At 32.7% G+C, this 22,642-nt stretch overlaps 1 protein-coding gene across 4 annotated transcripts in view; it reads left to right on the top strand.

The window, feature by feature from the left end:
• The window catches only part of ZDHHC21 (zinc finger DHHC-type palmitoyltransferase 21), a 76,819-nt gene extending 56,883 nt beyond the window's left edge, over positions 1-19,936 (top strand). For 2 of the 4 annotated variants that reach the window (XM_067744410.1, XM_067744412.1), the window contains 2 exons: positions 11,163-11,206; positions 11,759-19,936. In XM_067744410.1, the coding sequence (XP_067600511.1) occupies positions 11,163-11,206; positions 11,759-11,891 (177 nt within the window). In that variant the 3' untranslated portion in view covers positions 11,892-19,936. Of the gene's footprint in view, positions 1-176; positions 1,368-7,815; positions 7,965-11,162; positions 11,207-11,758 lie in introns of those variants that run through there. The other 2 variants (XR_010945030.1, XM_067744411.1) reach the window with 2 other exon arrangements.
• The last annotated feature ends 2,706 nt before the right edge of the window (positions 19,937-22,642 follow it).

Genomic DNA, 22,642 nt, shown 5'->3' with positions numbered 1-22,642 from the left:
AGATCTAAAGTTATAAAACTCCTAGAAGAACACATAGGATTAGGCAATACTAAGGATTGGGCAATACTAAATCTTAGACTAGGAAATAATATCCTAGATATGAAACCAAAAGTGTAAATAAAGAAAAAAAAGATAATTTGGACTTACTCAAAACTGTAAACTTTTGCACTTCAAAGGATGCTATCAAGAAAGTGAAAGGACAGCTCACAGAATGGGAGAAAATATTGTGTATCTGATAAGGGACTTGTATCTAGAATAAAGAACTCTTAAACTCAGTAATAAGAAGGGAACCTAATTAAAGCATGGGGAAAGGATCTGAATGGATATTTCTTCCAAGAAGATACAAATGGACAATAAATACTACATGAAAAGATGCTCAACATCATTAGTCATCAGGGAAATGAAAATCAAAACCATAATTAGGTGTCACTTCTCATGCACACAAGGAGGCTATAATAAGAAAAGGTAATAACAAAGGTTGGTGAGGATGCAGAGGAAGCAGAACCCTCATGCACTACTAGTGGGAATGTAAAATGGTGCAGATACTTTACAAAATAGTCTGACCATTCTGTAAATAAACATGAGTTATGTTTTGATTCAGCAATTCCACGCCTAGGTATGTACCTAAGAGAAATGAAATGTATGTTCACATAAAAATTTGTACATGAATATTTATAGCAGCATTAGTCATAATAGACCAAAACTCTCAGCAATCCAGATATCTATCAGCTGGTGAATGGATATATACAAAATGTGGTATATATCCATAAAATGGAATATTATTTGGCCATAAGAAGAAGTGAAGTACTGATGCATGCAACACCATAGATGAACCTTGAGAGCATTATGCTAAGTGAAAGAAACCAGTCACAAAAGGTCACATATTTGTATCATTCCATTTAATGATATGTCCAGAATAGGCAAGTCTATAGAGACAAAGTAGATTAGTGGTTGTGTGGGGTTGGGGAGCTAGTGGGGGCTGGAGATAATGGCTAAAGGGTACAGAGTTTCTTTCATAGGGTGATGAACATGTTCTAAAATTGATTGTGGTGATGATTGTATGACTCTGTGAACATACTAAAAAAACCATTGAATTGTATACTTTAAATGGGTGAATTTTATGGTATATGAATTATATGTCAGTAAAGCTGTTAACAAAAGAATATTTCTGGCATAAATTAAATGTTAATTTTATTCATTTGTTCACATTCATTCATTTATTTATTCATTTTATATATGGTTTGTTGATGTCCTTTGTCTATTTTCTATTCAGGTGTTCTTTTCTCTTATGGTTTAATAAGAAATGTTAATAAAAACATTCAAAAAAAAGAAATAATGCGGAGGTAACTCTCTCTATCCCTCTATCTATATGCAAAGACTATCTATGGAAAGACACATGAGATACTAGTAATGGTACTGGCCTCTGAAGAAAACTGGAAGAATGCAGTCAGAAATGGAAGGAAAACATTTATTGTGTAACCATTGTTTTAATATTTTGCAAGGTACTCATAATAACCTTTCCCCTCTAGATTTTATAGGAAGAATTTTAAACACAGGAAATTTTAAAGAATCTTACAGTGAATCCTCAACCACAATTAACATTTTAGAGTATTTGCTTTATCTCACTTCAAATTGTCCATCAATCCATTATATATTGTAATATATATCAAAGTAATTTGCAGCATCAGATAGTTCACCACACAAATCATTAACTGGAGCTCAGTGCTTGTTTATGTTTTTCCTTTGAGGCAAATTTTACATACAGTGAAAGGCATAAATGCACACATGTGCAACCCAAACTCCTTTCACAATACAGAATATTACCATCACCCTAGAAAGTTCCATCATGCCTCATATCAGTAAGTCCATATCCTCTGCAGAGGCAGCAGTGATGTGTTGTTTTTTTTCCCATCCATCACAGATTAGTATTGGTTATAGAATTTCATATATACCCATTAATATGTCTCCTTTGTTTCAATATAATGTTTTTTTGATTCATCCATGTTGTTGCATGTATTGATAATTTTTTTTATTGCTGAGTAGTATTCCATTGTATGACTATACCACAGTTTGTTTATCCATTCTATTAAAAGACAACTGGTCTGGTTCCAGGTTTTTGTAATTATGAGTAAAAACGCTGTGAACATTCTTGTTCAAGTCTTTTTGTGGAAACATGTTTTCATTTTCTTGGGTAGATACCTAGGAGAAGAATTGCTGGTCACTTGAGACAGGTTTATCTTTTATTTCATAAGAAACTGCCAGGCCTTTTCCCCAAGCAACTGTATCATTTTGCACTCTGACCAGCAACGTATGAGAATTCTGGTTGCTCCACATCCTCATCAGCATTTATTGTTGTCAGTCTTTTTAATTGCAGCTGTTCTAGTAGGTTTTAATAGTATCTGGTTGTTTTAATTTGCATTTCCTTGATGACTAATGATACTGAACACTTCTTCATGTGCTTATTGGACATTCATGGATTGTATAATGTCTGTTTAAATATGTTTTTATTATTATTCAGTGGCTTGAAATGTTTTCTAATATCTCTTGTGATTTATCTAGTGATGATGATAAATAACATGATATTAATCACATTCCTGTGGATGAGAATAGGGCTTCCCCTAACATCTTTTTTCTCTGCTTTTATAGTCATTCATAATTACTTTATAGCCTATTCATAAGTCAAGTCTAAATTGCCAGGTTATGCTTGCATTTTTGAATTTCCACTTTTGAATTTGCCCAAATCATTGGTATATATTTATATTTCCTGGAATGAAGTTTCTCTGATTTCCCCCAATTTCTTATGATTAATGACTGGAAATGGACGTTTGAGAGTGTTGCTGTTAAGACTACAAGTTACTTCTGAGAGCCGTCAGAGGTTTATAGCTGAGGGTAACAGTTTCCTTCTCACCTAAGCAGAAAGTGGGGTTTGGCAGCAAAGACTTCAAGATATTTTAAGAATTCCTATTCTCAAATTTTAGTAATCACTTCTGAGTTGGACATAAAGTTATTTATAGTATTTGCTGGTTTTTAAAGGGTATATAGTATCAGGTCCCTTTCTGACTATTCCGTACTACCAGTATGTTAATATTAATTTTCAAATTGCATGATTTTCTCTTTTGCTATAATATTGAACAACATTTCACCATTTTAAGACAGGGAGATTGGGTCTGATGTTGTGATGTTTCTAAAACTGAGTAGAAACCACATTTGTTAAATAATGCTCTCTCCCCAAGTCTCATCTCTTTCTGTATACATTTAGTACCCTCTCAGAACACTCTGTGCTAGACAGTTCTCATGTCTTTGGAAATTATATATTTGTGAAACATTTAAAAAGGAATGCAAGCATTAAGAGAGAGAATATATTCCATTTGTTAGTCCAACCTTTAGGCACTGTACTTCCTCTTGAATCTAAGTACTTAAAAAAATTACAGTAAATTTCAATTCCATTTACCTGGGCTTTCATAGTGAACTTCAAGTACCACTCTTTTTGAATGAAAAAAAAACATTTTTTAAAGGTTTCCAGAATTCACTCCTCCCCACATTGATTTAAGGTTCTTTAGGGCTTAATTATTTGAAGTTGTTATGCATTCAGTATTTAATTTTAAATCTAACGAATTATTAGTATTTAAAAATAGTATTTAATATTAAAATTAAAAATATAGATTTTGCTTCCTTTCTTTATAAAATATGCTTGCTGTTTCATTTTATAAAAAATTAATACTGCCTACAGGACATTTCACATCTGGACATGGTTTTGTCATAATCTGAATCCATGGATCTCTCTTTACAGTGTGAAAGCAGTGACGAATTTGTCAGTTAGCATAAGAAAGAAAAGGGGGAGAAAGAATCACAGTGACTTTAATTACTTCATTGATGTCTTCCTCCTTCCCCTACTCCTGCCCCCAAAGACCAAGAGGCATTTTGGGAAAACACTGGTGGGAGTATCATTTCATTATAGAAAGTATGTAATTACATAGCTTGAATATAGGCCTGTTAGACTACAAACAAGCAAAACAAGTGCCATCTCTATTTAGGTTTAGGTTGAGGTTTTGAGGAAGCAGTGTATTAATTTTCAGTAATTTTTCCCATTATTTGTTCTTACTTGGAAAAATCATTTCTCTCCTGTATAAGAGGAAAAATCCCATCTTATTGATAGTAGAAGGTAACAGGATAATCATAGTAATGATAATCTGATGTCATTTTAGACCTAGTAAGAGCAGATTATCTGTGACCCAGATAAAATAATTAGAAATTACTTAAATTTAAAAACAGTGGATTTCTAATCCCATTTCCAAGGTTAAAAGATCTCAACACAACCTGATGTTTCTATGGAACAGACTAATCTTAAACCCAATTTTAAAGGATTACCTTTGATTATTTTTAGATTTAATTTTAAACAAGATTTAACTATATATGCTTGTTCCTTTTTACTAAAATTAATACTGAAGTTAAAGTGTTTTCAAAGTCTGCTTTGAAGCATTCTTTATTTAGTTAGGGAACAGATTATTCTAATTATTCTTTACTTAGACCGTTTAGCCTTTTTGTTTGTTTCTGAATGAAATGGATAGTGATGTTGTCATTATTGTAATTGATGTCAGAATTTCTTATTGAGCAGTAGTTCACACACAGCCAAGAATAATGTCCATTCTGATGAGCACCAACACTAAGAGTGCTGGGTGATTGTATTAGTCATGTTTTGAGTTGCTGGGCTTGGAGAGAGTTAATCAAGAAGCTCTGTAACAGCTGGTACAGCGCCTTCTGGTGAGGGTCTGACAGTGAGCTATTGTATACCATGACACTGCTCTGACAGTTTATCTAAATTTTGTATACAAGCATTTTTGTTTTCAGGGCACCGTGGAGTTTGTGTAAAAGCTTAAGCTTTTGATGGCGTCTCTGGAGCTTAGTGCTTTTCTCAGTTGTGGTGAGATTGAGGGTGGGGTGGGGAAGATATATTTAGTTGAAATTTTGTAAAAGGTTTTAAATTCTCAAAGAAAAAAATTGAGCTTTTTATATTTGGTCTCACAGGTAACTATTGTTGGACTCTACTTGAATTACTAAAGATAGCTTAAAGCAAAGCTTTTCAAAATAAAGGGAGAAAATGTTTTCCCCCCTAAATACTGGCTCATGATTACTTAAATAAATATAGACAGAATCACAGATGCAGGAGTGACTTAATTTTAACTTGATTATGTTATACAATGAAAAGTATCTTGTGTTCAAAATGTTAAATTAGTTTAAATGGCATTATCTATTAAATAACATTCTTATTAATCAGATGATTAGTGGACTTACCTGCCTTTTAACATGTACCTAGAAATGTAGTCCTGAGATTATTAATCCTTATAATGAAATTCTGCTAAGTATCCCCTGAATCAGTGTGGTGAATTAACAGCATTCGGTATAGTCTCTGTACAAATTATGTTTGCTTTACTCAACTCCAAATCAGCATTGCAAATATGGAAATCGTTGCTAATTATGCTGAACCCAGCTCACTTACATTTCTGTAAAGGGAGCTCTGTACAGCATTTTGTCTTCCTTTCTGAATTATGTTTTCATTTAATAAAAACAAAATATATTTTTAATACGGTATTTCTAATTATATTATGGGAAGTATCTTCTCTGTAGCTTTTTTAAAACCTAGAAGAATCATTAAAATTTAAATTGTTACTTCTTATATGTTTTTAATGTCATATTCTAATATTGGCTATAATATTTCTTTGAATTTTGGATACAGTAGAGAACTTTATAGAAACTAGGTTCCCCCTCGCCAAGGAATTAGTTTAAATACATACTGTGTTACACTGCATAGTAATAGAAAAGCTTTCTTTCTAAAAATTCCTGCTAGCATCGTAATTATTATGTGTGGAAGTGGATTGCTCTTTAGCATAAACGTGTTCCTATGTGAAAATGTATTTATATTGCATCCTCTCTCTTTACTCAATGTAATAAACTTCTTGAAAGTAATTTAAAACAACTTAAATCTATTTCTGTAGATTTTTTCAATAAGAATAGTGCATTTTAATTTTCTTAAAACATGATGAATAGCTTGAGTGATTAAATAGATGCTTTTTTTTTGGTAAGGAAGCTAAACATTTATGAGTTGTACTTGCTGTTTTTCCCATGTTATTGTTCATGTTCTGAATCCACGTGAATTTTTAATCTGAATTTACAACTTTATAGGATTGGAGAAAACAGTGAATTTTATATTTATAGTTAACTTTTAGATCTTTTTCCACAGTGATTCATATGCTTCTCTCTGTCACAGTCTATCACTATATTAATTACTTCTCAAATTCCAGCCAAAGGGGCACATTAGCCCATCTTACTTCTACTGATAACCGAAAATCTTATGAAAGTATAGTTTTGTACTAAAAATGTAAGAATAGTTGACCTTGATTTGATTGTTGATTGCAAACGTAAGTTTTCAGCTGTTTCTAAATAGTGTATGGCTTATTTATATATGTTATTGTATATAATCCTCCTCTCTGACATCCTCGGTATATTCCTGTATAATTATTTCTTGTATGTTTAACTACTTTCACTAGACTGTAAGCTCCTGTTGCTAAGGACTGTGTCATAATATGTACTTAGTAAATTTTTGATAGACAATAAATGAGTAAATGAATCATGTTTTATGTACTTAGTACTTATTTTTTCAACTAGATTATAAGCCCCTTGTGGACATTGGATTTTATCTGTGTAGTCTTCTACAGTCCATGTCATTGTATCTTTGATTATAAAAAACACTTGTTTGTTTAAACATAAATTTTTCTAGTTACATTCTAATGTAATTAAGATAGCTCCAAGCCCTACAATAAAAACTGAGGCCTGTCATTTATTGAGGAGTTATTAAGGGCTCTAAGATATTAACTCATTTAATTTCTACAAAAACCTATGAGGTAAATAGTAGTATTTGAAAATTGAGATACAGAATTTTAGTAACTTTCTTAAGGTTTTATACAGCCAGAAAATGGCTTGATGAAGAGGAGTATGGGAATTGTGTTGGAAAGAAATGTTTTAAGTGGCTATCAAAGTAACATCTACTGCCTTCTCAGTTTGGTTTCATGATTGATTAAATGTCTGTGTTAACTTAAGATCTCTAATAAAAGATGTAGCTGGTCCTCTGTTGGAGATGGATGCTTATGAACCATTTATTTCAAGTGAGTAATATAGTAGTGAGTTCTGGCTTCAAAGGAGGAGAGAGAGCTAAGGTTAACAGAAAGTTTTCTCTTTTTGGATTGAAAAAAATTAAAGATAAGGAATCATGTTATTTCTGTCCATGTTCAATTAGTTTAGTGCTGCAAACATATATTGAGTACCCACTTTGAATAATTTGTGCTGTTCGGTGCTATGAAAGACACAAAGTTAAATGAGTTGCTCTCTGTATGTTGAGCAGAAATTCTAGGAAGTTAAGCAAAAGTCTATTTTAGAATTAGCAGAAATCAGTAGTAGACAAAACAGGTATATAATCTCTAGTTGTGATAAACTTTCCTTAATAGTGTTTTTTACTCCAGGTTAAATCAGCAGAGTCATTGAATCAGGTATGTGCAGTAGAGTTAAAAGCATCAACAAGACCTATGATAAGACTAAAGAGTGCAGGCGATCCTTGAGGTTAGATCGAACTGTCTTCAAGGAGACTTTCTGATAGAATGTTCTTACTTTCCTCAGATCTTCAGTTTGACAGATCTGGAAACTCCATTTTGAAAATGTTTCCAGGGTTAATCAAGCCCAGAAGCAGTGACTCTACTTCTAGACTCAAAAGTGATAGTCATATAAACCAGGTTGACTATTTATTCCCTTATGTATGATTGTCAGGTACCAAAGGAGTCTGCAGTACATTCTTTCTCCTGTACAACAACATATATGGCAAAGTGTTACTTTGTGAGAATGAACTCAAAGCAGAATGAGTTAGTTGGATGGATTGTATCATCAAGCTGTCTATTCCAAGAGGACTAGATTCTCAGGTCTGTTAACCAGGAAACATCTGGTGATAAATTCTTGCTCTTTGCCTCTCACCTCCCCCCCCTCAATTTTTCCAATAGGCAATAAATACCTCCCTCCCCCTTCCTATTAGAAACTTTTTTTTCCCATTCCAGTTATAATCTTACTAGTTGAGATACAGTTTTCTTTTAAGTCAAACATATTTCCTTAGACTGAACCTGAAAGATAATTTCTTAGAGTAAGATGAGCCATCAGGAGAAGATAAAGTATAGTTGATAAAATACTTGAGCCCTATATTTCTGTAAGTCTTTCTTGTTTCTAGTTTATTCTTTTTTTTTAGAAGATAAACTTCCGGTTTTTAAAATAGGAAAGCATTCTCGTTTATCTCAGTTATGCAGACTGGCAGAAGTCTTGGATATTTTTATCATTAGACCATAATCAATACATAAATATTTCTTTGGAAATAAGGTATTTTGATTGTAGATAATACAATAAAAATGTGTTTCTTATCATTCCTTGAAGAGTGAGTTTTTCTAGATAGCTGTTTTACATATAACTAAGAATTTATAAAATATACTCCGTGAAGATAGCAATTACCTTTTTGGTAATTTTTGTGATAGTCACTAAAGGTATTGAGTCTTTTATGTTGAATGGAATTAGCTGCACTAAAATCTATTTTAAATATTTTTAGTTTATTTTTCATGTGTGAAATATTCCACAATTCCCCGCTTAATAAAACAAAACAAAAAGTTTATTAAACCTAGTTCGGCACTTGGAAATAACTTATGGTTGTCAATATTCCTGCCAGTAGTAACCTCTCTTCTCTTCTAGTTTGCTGTTTCTATTGCGCATATAAATACGATAGCATGATAACTTGCGTTTCCCTGAGTATGCTGTATAAATGCCAGTGCAAAAACTTTGTGACATGTTTGGCTGTTCTTTTTTCTTATAATAGTACTCTGGATAGCTGAGAGATAAGCATTTGCCATTTCTAGTGGAAAAAAATAGTCTTTTTTGGCTAGCCTCACAAATCCTGTTCATAAATTCATGGTAGACATCACATCCTTTGATTGAATGACAGTCTGTTTATGATGACTTGAAAGGTAGTGTTCCTCGTATTTCTTGAACCAGATTCTAGAAAGATGTCAAAAGCACTTGCAAATAAGAGCTTTTCCCATATGAAGTCTAAATTCAAAGTCCTTAAAATTGATTAGTTTATTGTCACAACTACATTCCTCAAAGTTATAATCGAGTTTTAAGTTTCTGCACAGTAAAAATGTCCTGTAACATTGGCTAGTTCTAGTAGTCTAACCTTGTAATTGCCTTCCTTATCCTGAAATAGTTTCCACTTTTAAGTGTTATCTACACCTGCAATTTGGGGCCATTTATATACCTTTCATGATAGCACTTTTAAATTTCTTTCCTGTCTTTTCCTTGGTATTTTTGCACAAGCTATCTTAATTGTTTTGGAATAACCTGTCACCATCAGTTCTAAGATACCATTTAAATTACTTCCTTCACTTTTTTTTTCTGATATGGAACCAGAACCCCAGCTTTCCTCTAAGTCTTTAATAAATTTTTTATGTATTTGCAGACTGTGTTTTCACAAAGTAAAACATTATTTTGAGGAAATTATGCAACAGAACCAGGAAAGGTTAATTATAAATAGAATTGTCATTGGAAACCATGAATTTCAGAAAATGCTAGGAAATTAGTGACTATAGAGTGACTAATCTATAGCCTCCACACAGATTACTGGGAAATCTGGAAGTGAAACTCTGTTATTAGTTACTAGTCACATAAAAAATGATAGATTTGTTTTCCTGTATGTAGGCCAACTGTAGTTAGACAGCTGTTCATACATAAGAATTTAATGTTCTGAGCCATTCGTGTAACTTCTTTAAAGAGTTTTTTGAAGTAAAGGTGCTTTTCAGTAGTATTATTGGAAGAGAGTTCTATAGCTAAATAAGTTCTTGCAATTGGAGTTGCAGCCACAAATATTTGCATGAATAGTATTGCTTAATAACTGCAGTCCACCTGCTATATCTGAGGAAGCTAATAAAGGAAAGGATAAAAGGAGGAAGATTTTTTTGTATATTTAAAAGAATATATTTTCTTTTGTACAACTTAAAAGTATATTTAAAATGTAAATATATATATCTAAAATAAGATTATATAATTTGTGTTTTGATTATTTGGATATTCCTTATCATCACTGTTTCTCAGTCTAATGATGGATCTTCCATTAACATGAATTAGACCAGCATGTCTAGAAGCTTTCTTCTCTTTATTGAGTTGTTTTTCTTATATATTTGTGTTAACAGCTTTATAGAAAACACATAATGAGAAATTGCATTATGATGAAGGGACTGGTTTTTCTCTTGAAAAAAAAAAAAAGTTTTTTTACCAAAGAACACTGATCAGTTAGCTTTCCTTTTCAGAGTAATAAATGTTGTAGTACGGCAAATGCATACATTGCCTTGTTGAATTTGGCTTTGTTTACAGAAATCCATAACCAGTAGCGCTCTTTGGCTCTTGACAGTTTTCTGTTCAATAGTGTCTTTCATTTATCATTTTGGTATTTATTTTTTAATGCATATTTAATGACAGTTGGATTAAATATAGACTTTTAAAAGAATTATCAAGAAGGCAAGTGTAATAAAAGGTTATTTTTTAATGAAGTGAGACTCCTACAATTTGCCGGGGGGGGGGGGGGCGGTTGTAACTGAATAAATTGGTTCTTTTTAGCACAACGTAATGTTGATTCTGTTTTTCCAAGGGAATTTCAGCAATGTACATAGATAATTTAAAATTCTTTTTTTTAACATCTTCATTGAAGTATAATTGCTTTACAATGGTGTGTTAGTTTCTGCTTTATAACAAAGTGAATCAGCTCTATGTATACATATATCCCCATGTCCCCTCCCTCTTGCGTCTCCCTCCCACCCTCCCTATCCCACCCCTCTAGGTGGTCACAAAGCACCCAGCTGATCTCCCTGTGCTATGCAACTGCTTCCCACTAACTAGCTATTTTGCATTTGGTAGTGTATATCTGTCCTTATATACACTACCACTCTCACTTTGTCCCAGCTTAGTACCCATATATAAACTTTTTATATCTTTAGAATATTCTCTGAATATGATTAAAAACATCATGAAATAGATATAGAATCAAGCCTTGATAACTGTTATATCTGAGTATTTTTTTTGATTTTTAATAGGATACAACATCTATTGAAAAGATGTCAAACTGTTGTGAAGAAATGTAAGTATGAAAGTGAAGTCTGTAGTGTTCTTATTTGAAAATGCAAACACCTGGTTATATTTGAAAAATGTGTGCATGTAGTTGAAAGATAATATAATGATGGCTTTTTCTTGGTGCCTTTTCTAAGACCTGAGCTAGCAAGCATAACCCAGTCTTACAGTAGGGGTAGGGGTCTTCTAGCCATGATAGTTTTCAAACAAAATAAGTACTGATCATTCTTGTTCCTTGTCCTACTAAAGTAAGTTAAATTATTTGTCCTGAAAATACATCAAAAGAGATTTGCTACTGTGTTGTTGACACACATTCTGTTAATCCTGAGATTCTCCTCTGCTTCAAAAGTTGCCCTAGGTTGATTGACGACACAGATAAAATATCTGCTATCCAGAGTTAAAACTCAGCTGCATGCCATAATGAAAGAAAAGCTGTATTTGTGATGCTGGGACACAATTCATCAGAGTCCAGTAATGGATCCCCAGCCAACCTGTATTGTTTTAGCTGACTGAAGTGCACCATGGGAGTGCTGTCTTTCACTAATAATGCTGTCTTCTGTAGATCGAGGCCCCGAAAGCCATGGCAGCAGACCTTCTCAGAAGTTTTTGGCACTCGTTGGAAGATCCTGTGGTTTATTCCTTTCAGGCAGAGGCAACCACTGCGAGTTCCCTACCACTTTGCCAATCACGTCTAAACAGATGGATGGTGGGCACAGATGGGTCCTCCATGCTGGAAATGCGTTACAGGTTTTCTGATAATAGAACTATGACAGTCTTCAAGTCAATTAAAATCCACCCACCAATCTTAAGCATCATAATGTGCCCCAGGCTTTATTTTAATAGTGATCTTGATCCTGTTGTGGGACTAATACATGATCTATATTTAAGTTTTAAAGCATGTTTACTTTCAAATTAGCTTTCCACAGGGATTTCTTTAAATGCTTTTGTTATTAAACTCAAAAGGCAGTGATTGGGATGAAGTAATTGTACATAATTTCTTTTAGTACTGACAGTGTTACAGATTTTACTTTATGGGAAACTTCGGATGTTTATTTAAAATTTTCACCCTTAAGCAGTACTAACCAAATCTGAATTTCATTCTTTAGGTTTTACAAAAATTGATACGCCTTATATGTAAATTTTCTTTTTCAAATACAATTTTATGTTATACTTCCTTTTGTATGTGCTGCAAGATTTTTTAAAATTTAGCATATAGGATTGAACAACAACAACGAAACAAAAACAGCAACAAAAAGGACAGTGTTTTCTTAGAAGTAGCTTTCTAATGTTTTTTTTCTCTTCACCAAAAACACCCTAAAGTAAAACACCAACTACCTACCTTATTTTAAAGGAAAGATTAATTTTTTTTCACATTAACTTTCCCATTTCTTTCCCCTGTACTGTTGTAATTATTGGTTTTTGTTAAAATATTTGCTCCAAGGGGAAATTTTTGACCAAACAGGCATGTGTTCCTATTTTACCCTAAGATTTTTATTAGCAAAAAGGGTAAAGAATTTGCAATAATTCCACTGATACCTTTTCTAGTGTAGTTATGTTAGAATGCATATGTTTTTAAAATGCTAGTATAGGGCTCCCCTGGTGGCGCAGTGGTTGAGAGTCCGCATGCCGATGCAGGGGACACGGGTTCGTGCCCCGGTCCGGGATGATCCCACATGCTGCGGAGCGGCTGGGCCCGTGAGCCATGGCTGCTGGGCCGGCGCTTCCGGAGCCTGTGCTCCGCAACGGGAGAGGCCACAACAGTGAGAGGCCCGCATACCGCAAAAAAGAAAAAAAGCTAATATAACTAGATAATATATAATGTATAGTATAAAGAAGAATATTGTGCTTTAAAAAAAATATGTATACTTTTTACTTTTGTTTACCTACTAGTAGATCTAAAATTACACCTTGAAGGTTTTTATATAATAGATATTGGCCAACTAATATTGAAATTTTATTTATAGGAAGTTACTAGTAAAAGTAACTTTTGTGTACCTGTAATCACCCAGATTGAAATTAAATTTTAATTGACCAACTATAATCTGGATTGAGAGACCATTTTTAGTAGCCAATGTTAGGAAATGACCTTAAAATGAGAAAATATAATCTATATTCATTATTAGCCTTATACAGATTTAAATTGCTAATTGTGATGGTCTCTTGGAAAGCATAGAATATTTGTGTGAGAAAAAATTGAGCATGGTTTGAAAAAAATTCAGTTAAAAATTTTTTTCCATTAGAATACTGCAAAATCCATATATCTTTAAAAAACTAATTATGTACTCAGCCTTTCCCTTGAAGAGAGGATTGAAGGGGTATCTAGTGTTCTTGGAGCATATCAATATTTTCTTTTTGGTTAGTTTTGGTAGTAAGGAGTCATACCTGAGAAATCATGAAACAGAAGGTTACCATTGTCAGCTAGTTAACTGTACTGTGGTTATTTTTTAGAAATTATAAATATCTCCTAAAATAATAGAATAAGGTCTACTCAGAGATACAAGTACCATGTCTTTCATGTTCTGATTACAGTGCTTTATTATTTAAAAACTTAGTGGCAGATGGAAATATTTATTGGTGCTGATAAGATTCATAGTAAATTTAATATAAGAAGTATATTTATAGAGCTTAATGAACCACAAAATTAGTACATATATTCATTCCAGGCAGATGGGTTGGGTTTTGACCAAATTTGGCCTGGTGACTGAACTGTTATAAGGAGTAACGTATAGATAATGTAGATAGATGTCAGTCAGATGCCTTATGCTGTATACATTCCTTTCAAATAAGGACATTGAGAAAACAGCAAAGCCAAGTGAAGACCCCCTAAAGAGCTTTATGGACGAATTTATACTTCATATGGTAGCAGTAGCTACCTTGAAAGGTACCAGGGAGGTACTGAGTGCCAACCTCTGTCTCAGTAATGAGAATCAAGAGGTGGTCTCTTTCCCACTCTAACGGTTTCTGGTCTTGGTTTTCTTAGGTTCCCCACTTCTAGGGCACCTCTTCCCACCTTTCTCTTTACCTTCCCTGATCCCTCTGTACCTGATTTCTCTAAATTACTGGAATACAAACTAATGCACTAGGCAAGGCATATATTTATTTTTGTTTGAATGGCAGAAATGCTACATATCAATATATTTATGTAGGAATCTATATAAAGTATATCTATATATACTTATGCTGTAACTTTCAGTATTTCAGAGTTACCACACCTAACTGGGTTTTATGATTCTTGTTAGACAACTTGAGAGAGAACACCTGGCACTTTCCTGGGGAGTCCATAAACTCTAGTGTGCTCTCTGCGCCCTCTTTTGACTAATTGATGTAATTATACTGGCTCTAGAGATTTGTTGCCCAAATGAAATGTGTACCCAAATTCTGAACATTTCAGAGGTACAAACTTAAGGGAAGCCTATGTACAAAAATGTAAGGTTTTATGAAAATTAATGTGTTCCTATTTATGATTCTGATGTCTGGTTCATACATATATGACTACTTTGCTTCATTTATGTATATTCATATTATATTTTTTACTATCAGACAAATTTATATCAGATCAGGATAAATAAATATAAACCATTTCATGAATTTTATTTTGAACCTTATTTTGGCAAATTAAGTCCTTAGAATTAAAAAGTCATTACCTTAAAATTACCAATTTATTACAGAACAAATTTATCGTAGTTACAATGGCAAGCCAGTGTCTAATGTGTTTTACTGAATATCTAAAAAAAAACATTCAGTTTTTTAATCCCAGTTTTGGAATGATTTTTTTAACTGATTCAATTGCATTAAAATAATAAGAGATTAATAATTCTTTCTATACTTCTCTTCATTCTTTTTAACTTTCCTGCTGTGAGTTAGAGCTGTAGCTTTAGCAGCCAATTTATTATATATTCTGGATAACCCTGAAAATAACTAATGATGTTGAGCATTAGAAAATAATTATAAGCAGTGAGATTACTGATGTAATCTGTATATTGGATGAAGTATTTCGTTATAAACATTTCATTTCATTTTAAGCGAAATGTATTTTAAAGGATGTTTTACATTCAGCAAAGTCATTAATTGGACTTCTGGAAATGAAAGTAGTTGTTAAGTACTTGTTATAAATTGCACCTCTTGAACAATTATATTTGTTGCTCTTCTTTTCTGCAAACAAAAATGTTTATGGGCTCAAGATTGTAGGCAAAAAGTGACTGAGTTCAGAATTTTAAAAATATTGTTAGCTGATGTTCCATTGTGAAAAAAATACTATTTTGCTTCAGAGTTGTATTAAAAATATTTGTGGTTAACATAAGAGGTAGATATACTTAAAATATTAATATGTTAATGTCTTTGAACAGAAGAAAGCATAGTTTACTTTTAAGTAATAGAAATAGAGAACATAAGCATAAAGTTTAGTGTAACAGCTAAGTTAAAACTTCTGTCAGAATGAACATCAGTGAATGTTTGCTAATGCTTAGAGGTATTTTTCTCTAAGGATGGCGGCTAATTATAACTGTTCTTCATCAGGCTTTTTCAAGTCACTTTCCTACAAATAATTAGTTGAAGGTGTGTCACCCAAAAGGGTGTATTAATGCTCATCATAAAGACTTGAGTTAGGGCAACACCTCCACCCAGGAAGTATGAAGTAGTTTTGATTATAACCACATACCTTTCTATGTGTTAGATAATGGAGCAGTTTGAATGTTCTCACATATGTTGGTATAAAATCACAATGTATCCAGCTCTAGTTTACAGTGGTATTAATATTAAGAGAGCTGCTAGTCTTTCCCTGGACTTTTCTCTAGTGTCTACTTCCCTTGTGCTTCATGTATGAATAGACTACTTAGCTCAAGTTTACTAAACTATTGCTGCTTCATTAAATAAGTTTTTGACATGACCTCTATATATGTAGATATATCTAGAATTTACTTGGTACAGTTTACACTTACAAACATTAAATAATTTATTAATAGTTATAAGTATTAGATTTTTTACCCAATTCTACTACTGTTGCTTTCAAAAATATAAGTACTGGCAAATGTAGTTAGTAAGTCATGTACATTTAGTATGTTCTACTTGCTAGTATTAGTAACCATATAATTAACAAATGAATGAGTGTATTATTTAATGTCCACATTTGTTACTTTCGATCCTAAGAATCCTCTGAATTTCTCTGTAAATCACAAATTTCATTATGCTCTGAATTTAGCCATTCTCAATTGAATTCTAGAATATTCTTCAGCAGAATGTGAGAAAGTAATAGAACCAACTTGCTGGAAGTATTTTGAACCAATGTTGTTCTTATGTATATCAATCAGTATTTAGCATTTCAGCTGCATTTAGGATGATGATGGTTTAACTTCAGGAAGTGTTTTCTCTGATGTCTCCTTTCATTATCATTGTGCAATTTTTAACAACAAAATTTACTACATTTTTGTCTGTTCTTCAGATGTTGTAATACTACCTGCTAGTGCTAATTTGAAACAGAAATAGTAATGGTGTTTATCCTTATGTCATTGGTATTTTCTATTATCATTATTTTTTTTACTATTATTATTTCCTTTTTCCCTTGTCTACCATAGAGGACAGGTACAAATGAGTAGTGAGTAGCCAGAATTAGATAAAGAGAGTATTAAGATGGAGAGAAGGCTAGACAGAGCATGTATAATCAGCATCTCAGCAGAAGGGTTTACTGGATACAGAATCTGTGACGTCAGAGAATTCCTCTGCTACAATCATTTTAGCCTTATCTCTTGTTGACACTGTTTCACTGTAAGAGTTGTTGATGCGTGTAAGCGTTTAGTTTGAGTTATTTTATCCAAGGAGTGTATATTGCTGATTCTTGTCAGCTAGTCAGATGCCTTTAAGAAATTATTTTGATTTTTAAATATCGGAAGTGTACAGTGTACGCTAACATGAAGTGTCAGGAATTATGCGAAAGTACAGCTACTTAATGCCAAGCAGAAATGAATAGGTTGCCCAAGGTTTGATTGAAAAAGCTGGGACCTTTTTATAAGTCTCCTCTTGCAGAGAAAGGATATACTAAGTATTGTAGTAAAATCTGTCAACAGAGGGAAAATCAACAGTTTGTATATAAAGGGTGCTTTTTACTTTAAAATTTGGACTATTTCAGTTTTTCATATCTTGAGGGTCTCCATAGCTATTGGTATTTTGAATCCCTGTAACATGTAATGTGGTGTTTACCACAGTTGTTCAACACTCTGATCTTTTGGGTATTGATAGCTTTATATCTAAACAGAGATATGGACAAAACAGTAGCAATGTAAGGTGGTCTTTTTGTGGTTTTGCTTGTCTGTTGACTAAATAAGGGTTTACCTGGGTAGGCTGTCAAGTAAAGGGAGAGCTAGTCTGCATATTGCACACTCGGTGTTCTTGCCAGGGTGTGTCGGGTGACATTGGAACTACTGGTGCCTGAAGTTAGTGTTTCACAGCCTCAACAGCTAAGACATCCTGGTGCTACTCACTTTAGCATTGAGTGACATTTTTAATTCCCGTACCAAAGAGTTAATTTTCTTTTTGGTTCACTGAGTTTTCTTCTCACATCCTTGTGTTTATAAAGTAGAATTTAATGTCACTAAGAACAATTTTGATTAATAGATCTTAGTTTTTGCACACTGCTGCCTCAATTTAGTTGGCTTTAAATGTCTCTCACTTGGTCTGTTTTTTTCTTTTTTGCTTAGAAAGTAAAGCAAAAAAAAAAGAGGTTTTTTTTTTTTACTTAATATGGTCTTTAATTTTGTATTTTCGTATAGATTGGCTACTTTAAAAAGTAGTTTAATAGGTCGAACTTACAAAGATAATTGAAACACTTTACACAAGATTTTTTTGTTTTATTCTGCAGGAATAAATGAGAAATAATAAGTCTTATCTCTACAGATGAACTCTGTAGCTTGTTGGGTCCTTTTAATAAATGCTAAAGCAAAATGCTAAAAGGAGAAGTTAAGGGCCCATTCTGATTACAGATGAAGAATTTTGCATCTGTGTGTGTGTAGGTGTGTGTGTGTGTGTGTGTGCGTGTGTGTGTGTGTGTGTGTGTAATCCTTAGTGGTATTAAAGAATGATAATTGCCATTTGTCTGTTTTGTGAATAAAGATAAAATTAAAGAACGTTTTAAAAATATACGCATATGTGATATATGTATGCACACATACACGCGCACACACACACTCTTGCCCAAGAGGAAATGCAAAACTTTGATTTAAAAGCAAAACGAAAATTGAACTTTACCCAAAAAAAAGCCTGGATGTTGTTACTCACTTTACATAAGTTAGAGTTAAGAGTATTTTTGAAACTAATTCTGCTTAGTGATTCATTTTACAAAAAATGGGAGAGAACATCCTTTAGAAGTAGTTGTCCAAATGTAATACTGCTATGTGTACTATCCTGGTTCCCTATTTTTTTCCACAGACTTCTAAAACACTCATTTAGTGTCCTTAAAAAAACTGTAGCTGAAATGATTAAAAATTTTGGCAAGAAGATAACTGTGTGTATGTACTGGAAAAGTAGACAATCACATTTGAGAATGTTTTGCATAGTTTTCAATCAACTAAAATCACTCTGTCTTTGAATGTAGATACAGTATATGGTTTTGCAGTGAATTCTGAATGGAAAAAAATCAAGTCAAACTAGTGTGAGATGTGACTTAGGATCATTTGAATGATATGTAGAAATACAGATGTACATATTTTTAGGGGTAAAGACAAAATTTAAAAGCAAAATGGGAAGAGACAACATTGTCTCTCTCTGTCAACAATATATTTTCTAGATTTTGTTGTGACAATATCAGTTCTGAGTTACTCAGCTTGTTTATGTGTTACTTAAATTAATGTGGCTGAATGCAGTTATTTGTTCAAGTTATTGGATAGTAGAAGATTCACAACTATCTGCTCTCCTCCAGAGATGAATATTAAAAAGAAATATCTACTTTAGCATAGGTACAATAAAGCGACTAAATGATACAATAGGAAGAAGTTTCTCCACAATTGGAGATACTCAGACAAATCAGTTGCAGGTCTAACCTGGGGGAATGGAATAGGCTTTTGGGAGAACTGAGCGTAGATGATGTTGCTTGTAGGAGCTTTATGTCCCTGGAATTAGTCTTTTTAAAATGTGACTGGCAAGTTTAATGAATAGGCAAAATTTGTGATATTTCAAGGCTCCTAAAATTTTGTGTCAACCTCAATGGTGTCTAATATTATATCCCTAAAATAAAAGATTTTATTTTAATAGCGGTATGTTCCAAGTGCCATATGACGATCCTGTTTTTACATTTATCAGGCATTTTTTCATTCAGTGCATATGTTTAAATCTGAGTGCTGTTTTGCTGCATGTCTGTTTTACCTTGTCAGTTACCCTAAGAGCATTTAAAGAAAAATCTTCACTGACATTTCTTGTGCTAAAGGTAATAAGGAAAATGGTAGTTGAGGGATATGAGAATAGATTGAGAAGAGGGAGGAAAATGACAGGTGGGAGGCATGTATGTATCTGAGATATACTTGTTTAAATGAAAAGTCGACACTGGTTCTTAAAATGAAAAACAAACCATGTATCTAGCTTAAGAACGGTGTTTTGTTTTTAATTTATTTTAACGATTTAGTTTTATTCATGTAATATTTCTGTTTTCTTTGCAGATTGTTTTTAATTTAAATTGTGGAGTTTTTACTTCTCTTGAAATGTATTATGTACTGTATTTTTAGAAATCTTATTTTTAAATAAATATTTTTTAAAAACATAGGACTGTTCTTCTCCCCCACCTCTGTATTTATTAAAATCAACCCAAATTCTAGATTTCAGCACTATCAGTGTGGCAGGCCACTTTGTTTAGTTTCATGCAATTTGGATAATGATTCATACATAATAGCCTTAGGATTTTGTTCTGTTATAATCTCAAAATTGTTTATATATTCAAGAAAAACTGGGTATACATAGTAGGGTTGAAATTGACAAATGCAGTATTTCTTGTTAGGCATATTTGTTTAGAGATGACCCAACTGGCTGGATTCAGTCACCCCGTTTATTTAACATTTATTGTGCCAGACAGTATTTTATGGAACTATTTTTTCTTTGTGGAATAATTTACATAAAATAAAATGCAGAGAGTATATATCTAGGCATTGTTTTAGATCTAGGGGTATTAAATTACCTAGAGCCTTTGCTGTTATGGAGTTATAGTCTAAGAGTATGTGGGTAGCTTTTTATTGACAAATTTCCTAAGTCTCAACTAATTGCTTTACTTGTATATGCGAGAAGTGAGAACAGAGACGTGTATATTAGTGGGTATAAATTGGTCAAAAATATCTGAAAAGACAAATCAGTATGTCTTAGAAACAATGAAGGTATAGAAACTGAGATTGAAAGATAGGGGCTTAACTTTATTTTAAAAATCCCTTCTTAAATTTTTATTACCAGAAAAATAATGTTGATAAATACTCTGAATTAACAGATAAGTTAAACGACTTGATAGAGTTTCAGATAAAACTATAAACTTTGCTGCATTGGTAAATGAAAGCAAATTGTTGCATGCTGACAAACCTTAAAGGATTATAAAACTTTATTCTTGTTCCTTTTTCAATTTCCTTTGCTCTGATTCAAAGCAGCATTTAAAATAGTTGTGCTTTCTCAGTGATGATAAATTATAATTCTCAAGCTTTTTGGTCTCAGAACTCCTTTGTATTCATAAAAATTATTACAGGCCCCAAGGAGTTTTTGCTTATGTAAATAGTCTTTATCAATATTGACTATATTAGAAATTAAAACTGAGTATTTTAAATGCTTATTTATTAATTCATTTAAACATACCAATAATAAACCTATTGCATGTTAACATAAATAATGTATTTTTATTTAGAGATCCATGATTTTACATTTTTTTCAAAGTTCTAATATCTGCCTTTACAAAAGAAAGTTGGGTCCTGATACTCTTCTACACTCAATCTGTTGCATTGTTATTTTGGCTGAAGTATCTAGAAAAATCTGGTCTCATGCAAATAATGGAATTGGAAAAAGGAAGAATATTTTAATAGTCTTTTCAAGTGCCTGTGGATATTCTTTGATAATATAAAAATCTCAACAAGTTATGGTTTCTGAAAGTTTAGTTGCATTGTAGAACCGGAAACAATACCAAGGAACTTTTCCTACTGTGTTACATTAAAAGCCATTGGTCTCTTTTTCACTTTGGAAAGTTCTCTTCACCCATACATGATTTTGTGACATCATTCATTAGTCATTTGGAAACTATTGGAGTAACACAGATCTTCCAAGTGTTACACATTTCATTCGATAAAAATAAGATAAAATTAGATTAAATTAAAAATTTTAAACTAATATTACCACTGATCTGGTCAGAAAAGTAAGTACTAGAAAACTGTTAAGCTCATAATGACACATTACATTTTGTAAAATCCTAATTTTCATGTAAAAACTTGAGTTTTGTTATTGGTAACCACAATGTCAGTGATTTTCCTTAAGGTGACAGGTTCACTTCATTCATTTTGAGAAAATGTTTGCCAGATACCCATGTCTGAAAAATGAAAGTTTGTCAGTTATTCTTTCAAGTAAAAACCGACGTTCCATGAAAAATGTTCAGCTTGAAACTCAGTAGCACCAGTGCTTTTTTCCTCAGGAATGAACAGTCATACTTGGGAATGCAGGTAAAGGGCTTCATGTTTACTTCCCATGTTGTCAAACAGAATATTCAAAATGTACTCAAAGGACAACATTTAATAAAAAAAAATATTTTTACTGATTCATCAAGGGCATATTAAGTGAAACTGGCTTGTCATTTTCTTTTTTAAGCTGAGGTTTGTTTGAGTCTACTTAATTTGAGTCTGTTTAGGGAGGAGAGCAATGGGGAGTGGGGGGGAGGTAGGACAGAACACTGTGCATTTGAGACTCCAGTTCATTTCCTCTATATTTGATAAGTGAAAAGGAGCATTAGCTGCTTAAAAAGAGAATTTGTATTTCTGTATGCCTGCTTTTGAAGTACTTAAAATGTAGCGTTCTTAAAGATTCACATCTATTTAGCCTTGTTATAAAGAGACAAAAACTAAAAATACATGATAGTATTATAATACTGCAAAATCATTTGAGAAGCTGCCAGATACTGTAAGTGAACAAATGCATACAAATGCTGCTCTAGGCTGATCAATTATCCATATGAGCAGCAATTACATTAGTGTGCAAGGGCAATTGGAGGGAAAATTGGACCCTGTGGACATCCAGCTGAGCAAACAGGACTGAGGAAGGATAGAGGATGTGTGTTCTTTGGGAAAAAAAAAACAAAAAACTAAGCTTCCTTAAAAAAATATTTGTATCAGTCACAGCATATTCTTTATATGTCCTCTGGTTAGTATTTATATGTCCCCTGGCCTAGTATTTTTCAAATTAGCCCTTTTCTCCAAACAAAAATGTGCCTCTGTTTAAGGATCAAACACGCAAA

This window comes from Pseudorca crassidens, chromosome 7 (assembly GCF_039906515.1).
Source record: "Pseudorca crassidens isolate mPseCra1 chromosome 7, mPseCra1.hap1, whole genome shotgun sequence".
NCBI lineage: Eukaryota > Metazoa > Chordata > Mammalia > Artiodactyla > Delphinidae > Pseudorca > Pseudorca crassidens.
This window is presented reverse-complemented; position numbering and strand designations above follow the sequence as displayed.